This window comes from Cynara cardunculus, assembly GCF_001531365.2.
Source record: "Cynara cardunculus var. scolymus isolate 2C chromosome LG 14, CcrdV1, whole genome shotgun sequence".
Classification (NCBI taxonomy): Eukaryota; Viridiplantae; Streptophyta; class Magnoliopsida; order Asterales; family Asteraceae; genus Cynara; species Cynara cardunculus.
The window spans coordinates 5,117,596-5,129,984 of record NC_037541.1 but is presented as its reverse complement, the minus strand read 5'-3'; the positions used below and the strand labels follow the sequence as shown (position 1 = coordinate 5,129,984).

The window sequence follows — 12,389 nt, the reverse complement described above, 5'->3', positions numbered from 1 at the left end:
TGTTTAGATAAGTTTTTATCACCTTATCTTTCCGCAAACAATCTTGTAAAATCTGTATTGATCTTCTCTATCAATATATATTTTAAATTTGAAAATATTGTGTTTGTATTCATCYCCCCCCCCCCTTCTACAAACTGTTTTACTATCTTGTAGACCCTCAAGGGACCAACACCTTTGCAGATAAAGGTTAGTTTTTATTTACTTTGAACTTTGTTGAAGTGTTATTTAAAAATGAACTTGGTTCTCTTGCTCGTCTATGGGGGCACAACTTTAGGTATGACGTACAAATATTATATTCTTATGCGTTGGACCAATCTTTATTAAGTCTTGAGTTTACTTTGACCCTTGTGTTTTACTATATTTTGTGTTTTTAGTTTTATTTAGTTTAAACGTAAGTTTTAGATTATTGTTCTTGTGAGAAGTTGCATTGATTTTCTATTTTTGGTTTAGAATAAAATTTACACTGCCTTGTCTAATTTATAGTTTAGTGAAGTTTGACTATTATCTATGTTATAAATTATGACAAAATTCAGAAATATCTAAATTTGCCTAAATGTATGTTGCTAAATCATTGTTAGCAACTTCTAAATATCAACGTTGCTCTATATTTGTTGATATGCGTTTGATTTCCTGGAGGTATGCAACAACTTTTGGGTGAATATGGTAAGGGTCGAAGATCTTACCTGATAAAAGTTACTATAAGGATGGAGAAAGATTGATGACTCAAAAAGTAAAGCATTTATATTATTGGATGATGGTAGATTGAAGATCCTTGTTTTTTCTATTACTAATTTCAAAGTTTGGTTGTACTTGTTTGTATTTGATGTAGGACATTGGCTTGATTGAATTGGCATTGTATTTAAAACGTACAACTGATTTTATTATATCATATTGGATTCTGTTTGGTGTAACGTTTGGTGTTTGCTTAGGATACTACATATATAGTGCCAAACAAAATGATGGTCTGAGCATTTGGCTTAAAAAATTAGATGAATTGCATTGTATCGCATGGATACATAACTAGGTCGTTGATGGATTTAGGCTAACTCCCTTCCAGACCTCCTCGAATCTAAGAATTGTAGGCAACGATCTGACAAGTCCTTTTCATGATCATGGTATAGAGTGATTTAGTGAAGAAGATGTAAAAGAATATTGTTCATCAAAAGAAAGGCAAATACCAATATTTATAAGGTCCTAAAAGGTGCAACCATTCATGAAAAGGTGCAACCTTTCTTGAATAGACGCAACCCTTCACAAACTTGCAATGGTTCATACCCAATTTGGTTTCCCTCCAAAAATAACCAAAAAATGTTAACCGAAAGTTAACTGTCATTAAGTCTTAGGACCAAATAATTCAAATGCATTTTATTTTATAAAATAAAAATACTTTATTCACTCCTCCTATTGGGACAAAGCCAAACAAGTGATAATGATAAATACTACCATGTTCCAACGATTCCCCACTTAGGATTTATCACAAGCATCTGACTTTCATGCTTAAATCAAGGTAGCTTTTGCTTTGAACCTTAACATAGTGTATACCTCTCAAATAGTCCAACAGAATCTAAGGTGAGTTAAAGCATTTGAGCCATGATTCTATAAGTTAGACTTTGAGAGATAACACACATGACAAGTATTTTCATGATCATGGATAAGGGAGCACTATTATGGCCATGTGCTCGTCCCAGTTTCATAGACACCTACAAAAGCAAAACTTTCGCTTTATACTGGAGCAACACCACTCATTGTGCCTATATAGGTGAATCCCCTTCTATTACCGAAGGAGTACTTCATTAAGAGTATAAAAATCACCCTCAAAACATTACTCATTAGTTTAGTGAACTAATGTCTAAGTTGGTGATCAATAACTTGTTTTTACCACATTGAACCTATAAGTATAATTAAGAGGTTGTTTACCAAACTCTTACCAAGGTAAGCGCTTACCAAGTCACACCACCTCACCCAATGAATATGGTAAGGACAAAGAATCTTACCCGGTAAAAGCAAAATAAGGACCAAGAGTCTTACCCGGTAAGTGAAGGCAACGACTCTTATCACAGTAAGCACTTACGGGATAAATTATTGCATACGATGTCGTTTTGGTAGACAAAATCTTACCTGGTAAGTAAATAATATTGTTAAATTTTACTGATAAATACTTATCGGGTAAGTGTTGGGTAAACGACCTCTAAGTCTAAGTATAGCTTGGGTTTTCGTTATTGCCAACTTTAATCAATGGGTTTTAAACCCATATCTCTTGTAGTTCCAAAATTCATGTCTCTTGGAAGACCTTTTGTAAACGGATCCGCTAAATTTCTACAAGAGCATACGTAAACAATAGTAATAATTCCATCATAAATTAATTGTTTCACATAAGCATGTCTAAGACTAATATGTCTAGACTTACCTTTATAAATATTATTATAGGCCCTAGATAAGGTTGCCTCACTATCACAATTTAAGGAAATAGTTGGCATTGGTTGTGGCCACAACTCCATATCTAATAGCATATTTCTAAGCCATTCTGCTTCCTTATCTGCGGGAGCCAAGGACAAAAATTCAGCCTCCATGGTGGAATGAGTAATACATATGGTTTCTTTGAAGCCCAAGAAACAACACCCCCACCAAGGGTGAAAATCCAACCAGTTGTGGATTTATTGTCACTTCCACCCATAATCCAACTAACATCTGAATAACCCTCAAGTACTTTTGGAAAACCTCCATAGTATAAACCAAGATTTTTGGTTCTTTTAAGATATCCTAGAACCCGACCAATGGCCTTCTAATTGTCTTTATTTGGATTACTAGTAAACCTTGAAAATTTACAAACTGCAAATGTAATGTTTGGTCTAGTACTATGAGTAGCATACATAAGACAACCAATGGCACTTGTATATTCAAGTTGTGTTATAGCTCTACCACTATTCTCACTTAATTTACATGATGTTTTATACGAGGTATTTGCTTTTTTAGTGTCTAAGTGTGGAAACGTATCAAGAATTTTATCAATGTAATGACATTGATTTAACATATAACCCCACTACGCCTTTGTACTTTAATGCCCAATATGGTATCTACTTCATTCAAATATTTCATTTGAAAACATGATGACAAAAACGTCTTTGTTTCATTTACACATTGTGTATTGGTTCCAACTATATGTATATCATTTACATAAAGGCATAGAATAAGACCATATTCTTGAGTAAACTTAGAATAAATGCATTTATTAGATGATTTATGAGAAAAACCATTAGAAAGTATAGCAACATCAAATTTCTCATGACATTTCTTAGGTGCCTGTTTTAACCCATATCAGAATCTCTTAAGTTACATACTTTATTTTCATTTGCAGGCAATATAAATCTCTCAAGTTGTCTCATGTAAACTTCTTCATCTAAGTCCCCATTCAAAAGGGCTGCTTTTACATCCATTTGATGTATAGGTAAATTATGAATAGAAGGTAAGCAAAAAAGTATTCTGATAGAAGTAATTCTAGCTACTCGGAATATGTAGCAATGTAATCTACTTCTTATCTTTGAACTAAGCCTTGTATTACTAGTCTAGCCTTGAAGGTTTGAACAGAGCCAACAATATTTAACTTAACTCTAAATACCCACTTGCACCTAATTGCCTTGGAACTAGGAGGTAATCTGAGATTTCCCAAGTATTATTGGGTATAAGACAATCCATCTCGTCATCGATTCCCTCCTTCCAAAATGCAGTATTTCTAGAAGTCATAGTTTCCTGATAAGTTTTTGGTGCATCTTCTACATGTAGAAGAATAGGTATTTTACAAGACTTTATTATTCCTATCTCCTTTAACTAGAAACACAATGGCTTTAGAGTTAATAAAATATGGATTGGCTCTTTCACTTCTTCTAGTTCCACTAGAAATTTCAAGTAATTGTTTCTTATAATTAGAACCAATTTATGGAGTAGGAGTAGCCTGTGGGACAGCTTGGTCCAACTTTGTTGAGTCATGTCGAAATTTATGTTCAAAAATTTCCACATCCCTTGATTCAACAATAACATTGGTATCTAAATCCAAAAGGCGATATGCCTTTGTATTTTCTGCATATCCCACAAATACATTTTTCAAAGCCTTGGGTCCAAGTTTTGAGATTTTAGGTAAAGGAACCTTATAATAGTTCAAATATCCCCAAACTTTGAAATAACTTATATTAGGTTTTCTACCTTTCAGAATTCATAAGGAGCTACTTTGAGTTTTTCTTTGAGATTACTATATTGCTTACATGACAAGTTGTGAGTAGTGCTTCACCCCACAGATTATTTGGTAGATTTGCATTCATTAAGCATATCTTGCAAAACCTCATTCTTTCTTTCTGCTACACCATTTTGTGTGGTGTATATGGAGCCGTCATTTGATGGATTAAACCATGACTTTCATAAAAGGAAGAAAATTATGTGGAAAAATACTCTCCATCTCTATCACTTCTCAGTATTTGAATCTTTTTGTCCTTTTTGAGTGTCTACTTTAGTCTTATATCTTTTAAAAGCATAAAAAGCTTGGTCCTTAGATTTTAGTAAATACACATAAGTATATTTAGAACAATCATCAATGAAAGTTAAGAAATATCTATTTCCTCCTCAAGTTAGTTGTCCATTCAACTCGCGTATATCCAAATGAACCAACTCAAGAATTGTTGTGCTTTTATCAATCTTAGGAAAAGGTTTTCTTTTCACTTTTGCTTGAACACATATTTCACATTTTTCATTGTGATCATTATTATAAGAAATAATTCCTTGTTTGGATATGCATTTCATTGTTCTACAATTTATATGTCCTAGTCTATGATGCCATAAACTAAAAGATGAACATTCAAAATTAAAACTTGCAGAAAACAAAGAATCAACGATATAAGTAGAAGTAGTAATTTTATTGATACTTAGTTTGAACATCCCATCGGCAACATAGCCTTTGCCTACAAACACACCAGCTTTAGATGGAATCACTTTATCAGATTCTATCAAAGCTCTTGTACCACTTTTACACAACTTATAGCCATAAACCAAATTCTTCCTAATAGTAGGAACGTGAAGAACATCTTTGAGTATAACTTTTTTCCCCATAAGTGAAGCTAATTCAATAGAACCCATGCCAAGGACTTTTGAAGTATGGTTATCGCCTATCATTACTTCATGTCCTTCTTGTGATTCCTTGTAGTCCTTGAATAAAGATTTGTTATTACAAACATGTGTCATTGCACCAGAATCATACCACCAATCATAAGAAATGATAAAAGATGCAATATGCGTTTCTTGAATCATGGAGATATTTAATTCTGAAACCATAGCAGTGATTTCAACCGTAGGTTCTGATAATTCAACTACGTTTGTATCTCCACTTCCATTCTTCTTGTTTCCTTGATCAACTTTCTTCTTATAATTCTTGCAGAATTTCTTCACATGCCCTTTTTCACCACACTTATAACAAGTAAATTTCATATAAAGGCCTTTTGGATTTCTTGTATAATAGGATGAATCTGCCTTTCTTTTCTTGCCTTGATTTTTTTCAGAATCAACATAGTTAACTTTACAAGTAGATGCACCATCCAAATTCTTTTCATGAATACGAGTTTCCTCTTCAACTCGTAAGTGTTTTTAGTGTAATCCAAAGAGAAATCCTCTGAAGTGTGCATCAATTTTTTTTTCTGTAATTTCTCGAAAAGGGTGGGTAATTTAGTAATGATTTTCCCAACCACTAATTTATCAGGAATTTCTATGTTGAGATTTTTGAATTTGGAGACAAGAATCAGAAATTCGTGGACTTGGTCCATGATTGAAACATTATCTTTCATAGTAAATTCAAAGAATTTAAAGGTTATGAACTTATCTTCTCCTTCCAGATTTCTTTATCAATAAATGATTTTTAAAAGTGAAAACTGCTATGTTTGTATTCATCCCCTTTCTACAAACTGTTACCTTTAAACTCTTGTAGATTTGGTGGTGACCAACAAAAATGTACCCCCAACTTAGTCAAAAGAAATATGGTCCGTACAAGGTGACCCAAAAGATAAGCGATAATGCATATGTCGTTGATCTTCCTAACTCGATGACCATTTCTAAAACTTTCAACATAGCCGACATCTAACAATATCACCCGATAAAAGTTTCAGCTTATCCCGAGAACTAATGGACGAGTTCTTTTCAAGAGAGGGGGAATGATAAAGGAAGAATATAGTTAATTTTGTTATTTTCTTTCCTTATTAATTAGGATTTATATGTTCGGTAGCATTAGTAATTAGGATTTATATTTTAGTAGGATTAATCGTATTAGAATCGAATAATGTTTATTGCTTTCCTAGTTAATTAAGATCTTAGTTTAAATAGTTTTCTAATCTCAATGTTTTAGGCGTGCCTCAATTAATAAATTTTAGCAATTCTTGAGTGTTTTCCAGCTTTGGGTTTTACACTGTTTCCGTTCTACGTCAGGAATGCTATATGCATATAATCTATATGTTGGAATAGTTGTTTATGTCTCAACTAAGACTTGCGCCCTTGTCTCCAATTCTTGTTTAAATTAATTTGGTCATAAATCATCTAAAAAATTATATCTTCATACTCGTCATCTAAAGTTGATTTTTAAATTTTGGCTTTTCAAAGAATGAGAAGTTCATGTCTATTGACGATATTTAGTATGTTTTGGTTATTACTTGCAAAAGATAGTAATGACTTCAGGGCAATCACCTGTGGATCTCATTTAATTACCAGAGAAAGTGTGGCGGTGATTGTGATTATCGGCGGATTTTCATTCATCAATAGAAAAATCCGTTGGTGATTCGTCTGTGATGGTCAAATCTGTTGGTGACTCGCCACAAATCCGTTACTAATCACCTACGGAAAAATTCCATCACTTATTCCTTTTTGTTTTGTAGTGTTGATCTTAAATTGCTATAGTATGAGAGGTTTGCTTTCTATAGATCTCCCAACGTGTATCTTTTAGACACCTTCAAGATTGTTGATCTTAATATAACGCTTGGGGATACAAATCACTTATCATCATTTCAAGAACGACTTGGAAGAATAATGATGGTAGAACGAGAATTAGGATTGGGTTCACAGGATTGTTGAATGAGCATCCTGTTTGGCTTTTCGATCAAACTTTTCTTTTTTGTGCACTTTTGTTTTTGTTGTAAATTTTTGAGGATTATGCCCAATCAATCAAGTTAGCTAGAATGATGTTTGATCCAAGAATTGGCTTTATGTAGGAAATATTGCATTTTATGTGAAACGGTTGTTGACAATGCACTATAGGTGTTCGGCATATCAACTGATGAAATCATTACCAACAACAAGATGGGCACAAGCAACAGTGAAGAGGACGACCAGGAAGTTGTAACTTTTTTTAACAAACAAAATAATGCAACTCAATTCTTTTAATTTGAAATCGGATTCCGTTAGTGAAATCGCACCAGAATACCATTACCCTTGGTAACATTTTGTTTTACAAAGGGGTACCATTACAAGTTCTGTAGTAATGATACTTGGGCAGGAGAATCCATCACCATATAAACCAAATCCATAATCAACTCTTTACCATGCAAATATCTAAAAACTATGATTAATTATAAAACAATTTATAGGAAGTAACATTCAGATTACACATTTTGCCATTGCGGCACATGCCTGTCTGAAGTGAATGGGTATAAAAAATCTAGAAATGAAACGATTGTACACGTGTCATTTCATGGTTGGATTTGAGTAATTGTCGATCTTAGAAAATCCAGAGACTGATCCTAAAGATAAGAACCCTGCAAAAACCACTCCTATTTATACCAGTTTCAAGAATTGTAATATTCAAGCAGTCAGCCCCCCTCGACTATAAATTCTCTCAATATTCTAACCTTCTACTTTGAGAAAATATCCAATGGCTGCTTCCACCATGCCTCTTTCTTCTCCCTTCACCGGACAAGTGGTGAAAACAGCTCCGTCATCTTCTGAAGTTCTAGGAAGTGGACGGGTTTCCATGAGGAAAGCTGCTGTCAAAAAGGTTGCACCATCAGGAAGCCCATGGTACGGTCCTGATCGTGTCAAATACCTAGGCCCATTCTCCGGCGAGGCTCCATCTTACCTCACCGGTGAATTCCCAGGTGACTACGGCTGGGACACAGCCGGACTTTCTGCTGACCCAGAAACATTTGCCAAGAACCGTGAGCTTGAGGTCATTCACTGCAGATGGGCCATGCTTGGAGCTCTTGGGTGCGTCTTCCCTGARCTCTTGGCTCGTAACGGTGTGAAGTTTGGTGAGGCCGTATGGTTCAAGGCTGGAGCACAAATCTTCAGCGAAGGTGGTCTTGATTACTTGGGAAACCCAAGTTTGGTCCATGCCCAAAGCATCTTGGCCATCTGGGCCACCCAAGTGATTTTGATGGGTGCAGTTGAAGGTTACAGAGTTGCAGGTGGACCCTTGGGCGAGATTGTTGACCCACTCTACCCTGGTGGTAGCTTCGACCCATTGGGTCTTGCTGATGATCCAGAGGCTTTTGCTGAGTTGAAGGTAAAAGAGATCAAGAATGGAAGACTAGCCATGTTCTCTATGTTTGGTTTCTTTGTTCAAGCCATTGTCACAGGAAAGGGACCATTGGAGAACCTTGCCGACCACCTTGCAGACCCCGTTGCCAACAATGCCTGGTCTTATGCCACAAACTTTGCCCCCGGAAAGTGATTTATTTGAGAAGGACATTATGTTATTTTGARAATTGTGGTTTTTAAGGGTTTGAGAACATGTTAACATCCTTGTAAATTAATCGTTAACTCCTTTCTCAACAAAAAACAATTAATTTGTTGCTTAATTTCTTTCTGTTATTCTTCGTTGATGAAAACCCAATACATACAGGGGTGTGTGTGTATATATATATATATATATCGAATATTTAAGTTCACATTGTCATGGAATTTGGTTGTCTGAAAAGATTATTACTCAAATATTTCAAATAAAAGAACTTTCTTTCCAGAAAAAGTAATAAAGAGAACTCCCTTACAAAGATTAAGATTGTAAATTTCATGTGACCAATAATTTGATGTGCAATCACATATGAAAAATCAACCCTACAAAACTTGTGCATCTTAAGTTGGAATTAGTGATAGACTTTACGGTCTGTGAAGTCTCTTTGTTTTATTGTGTAATGAAAGTATACCCATGAAATCATTACACAAGTCAATAAAGAGAGGAACTTCCCATTCTTAGAAAAGTCTAATTTAAAAATCAACTTTAGATCACGAGTATGAAGAAATAACTTTTTAGGTGATTTATGACTGTATTAATCTAAACAAGAATTAGGGATAAGGGTGTAAGGATACATAAACAACCGTTTCAATGGATGTTATACAATATAGCTTCCAGAAAATGGTATAGCATAAATTCACTTTCGGCTGCTATAACAAGAATTGCAGACAACTTAAAGGGTATTCTTCTGAGGTTGAGAGAGACATCATGTACATGTTGGGATCGGACAAGTATCATACGAACACACACACTCTGTTCACACCACTGTAACAATCAAGAACACAAGAATTTAAGGTGGTTCAGTCAAATCTGACCTACGTCCACACACAGGTAACTAGGAGTGTTTATTTCTTCTATGTTGTCTTTTACAAATACAGAGTAATCTCTTATATAGAGATGGAAATGTTAACAGGTCAAAGAAGGAAACCATAAAGCATGCCGTAAAGGTGGCTGTCGATCAGCCACACAAAGTATGGCTGTCCATCAATCACTCAAAAACATGGTCCTTACACACTGGTTTCTTGATTTCTGGCACTACCCTTTTGACCAGCCTAATAAGAGGCTTCACACGCAACAATCTCCCACTTGAAGCCACGAAACAATCTTCACCTGTGCTTCAACTGTGTATCTGTATTTCTGTAAAARAATATAGCTCCTTCCTAGTTACCCTGGCCTTCTCTTCAATTAACCTGAAGGCCAGTTGAAGTTATGCAAAACTTCAACTTCWCTAAGGTGACAACCTTAGTCAACATATCAGCTGGATTTTCAGTTCCTTTTATCTTCTTCAACTTCAGAGTGCCATCATTAATTTTTTCTCTGATGAAGTGATATCTCAGCTGTATGTGCTTTGTCTTCGAATGGAAGACAGGATTCTTTGCAAGGTGTATTACACTTTGATTATCACAAAACAGTGCGCAATCAACTTGTTCCTTGCCAAGTTCTTCGAGAAAGTTTTTTCAACCATATAAGCTCTTTGCTTGCTTCAGCAACTGGCATATACTCTGCTTCTGTGGTTGAAAGGGCAACACTTTTCTGGAGTTTAGACATCCAACTCACTGCAGTGCCTCCACTGTAAAGACATACCCTGTGATGCTTTTGTATGACTCTTTACAACCACCAAGGTCTGCATCTGCATAACCCTTCAGAATGACATCTTTCCTCTTAAAATTCAATGCCATCTTTGAAGTTCCCTTCAAGTATCTTAGCAACCATTTAACTGCTTCCCAATGTTCTCTCCCCGGATTGGACATAAAACGACTAACAACCCCCACAGCATGAGCTATGTCTGGTCTCGTGCATACCATTGCATACATGAAGCTACCAACTGCAGATGCATAAGGAACTTTAGCCATTTCTTTCTTGTCTTCATCTGATTTGGGTGACTGAAATTTAGAAAGCTTAAAGTGACTTCCCAAAGGTGTGCTTCTGATCTTGGCATCTTTAAGGCTGAATTTCTCTAACACTTTCTCAATGTATTTCTCTTGAGATAGTGTTAAAGAACCATCTTTGTTTCTGAAAATACTCATCCCGAGTATTTGGTTTGCAGCTCCTAAGTCTTTCATTTCGAACTCTTCAGACATTTGCCTTTTTAACTTCTTGATCTYTGACATGTCTGAACTGGCAATCAACATATCATCTACATAGAGTAGTAGAATGATATAAGAACCCTTAAACTTCTTGATGTAACAACAATGGTCATTGTCACATCTCTTGTAACCAATCCTTTCCATAAAGTTATCAAACTTTAAGTACCATTGTCYGGGCGCTTGTTTCAGACCATACAAACTCTTCTTAAGTTTACACACCAAGTTTTCTTTGYCTTTAACWTGAAAACCTTCTGGTTGTGTCATGTAAATGTCTTCATGTAGGTCACCGTGTAGAAAAGCTGTCTTGACATCTAGCTGCTCTAGATGCAAGCCTTCTGCTGCTACAATACTGAGAACAAGCCGGATGGTAGTCATCTTCACCACTGGAGAGAAAATTTCATTGAAATCAATTCCCTCTTTCTGTTGAAACCCCTTGACTACTAATCTGGCTTTGTACCGTTTAGTGCCATCATGTTCATCCTTGACCCTGAAAACCCATTTGTTCTGAAGAGCCTTCTTCCCAGATGGAAGCTTCGTTAGAAGCCAGGTCTTGTTCTTCTCAAGCGACTTCATTTCATCTTTCATTGCTAGCTCCCACTGCAATGAGTCTTTCAACCCCATAGCTTCAGAGTAACACTCGGGTTCACCATTTTTTGTCAGTAAAATTAATCCTTGTTCATACATAGGCTTCTCTGGTACGAAATGAGCCACTTCAAATAGATTTATTGCTCCCGCCCAGAATACGATTAATCCGGCATGGGCTACATGAGCCCCTATAGTTGACAGATGGTGAATATCTTTCTGGTGGTCTGGTGACTCTGGAAGATCTTCTTGGTTGAACTTGAGGTGTGACTGGGGATTCTGGAGTTGGAGGACTGGTTTCTTCATCTTCAGAATCATTACTGGAATTATCCCCTGAGCTCTCACTGTCAGTTGAATCATCCCCAGATTCAGGGATTTTGACTAAAGCTTCTTTCTTCTTTTCATCACCTTCAAACTCAACATACTTCTTCTAAACTTCTGGACTTTTGTTGTTTCTGTCTTTGTATAACTCAGTTTCGTTAAAGGTGACATTCTTGCTTCGGATTAGCTTTCTGTTTTCACTATCCCAAAGCCTGTAACCCATTTGTTCTGACCCATAACCAATGAATGTGCACTTCTTGGTCTTTGAATCAAGTTTATCCCTGTCACCATCATTTAACAAAYTGTAAGCACTACAGCCAAAGACTTTCAGGTGTTTGAGACTTACTTCCTTCCCTTGCCACATTTCTTCTGGTAATTTAAAATCCAAGGGAACACACGGTGAACGGTTGATCAAGTAGGCTGTAGTGTTAACTGCATCGGCCCAGAATGTCTTAGGTAAACCGACATTCAACCTCATGCTCCTAGCCTTTTCATTCAGAGTTATATTCATTCTCTCAACTACACCATTCTGCTGAGGGGTTCCTGGGACAGTTTTGATCATCTTTATCCCTTGCTTGGCACAATAGTCGACAAACTCCTTGCTTATGTATTCACCACCATTATCCGACTTCAGGCATTTTACCTTCAAA

General features: G+C 35.9%; 1 protein-coding gene across 1 annotated transcript; it reads left to right on the top strand.

Annotated features, from left to right (window-relative positions):
* Nucleotides 1-7,870: 7,870 nt before the first annotated feature.
* On the top strand, nt 7,871-8,814 carry LOC112526494 (chlorophyll a-b binding protein of LHCII type 1-like). The gene has a single exon (XM_025136786.1). The coding sequence runs from the start codon at nt 7,892-7,894 to the stop codon at nt 8,687-8,689; it is 798 nt and encodes a 265-aa protein (XP_024992554.1). The 5' UTR covers nt 7,871-7,891; the 3' UTR covers nt 8,690-8,814.
* Nucleotides 8,815-12,389: the final 3,575 nt, after the last annotated feature.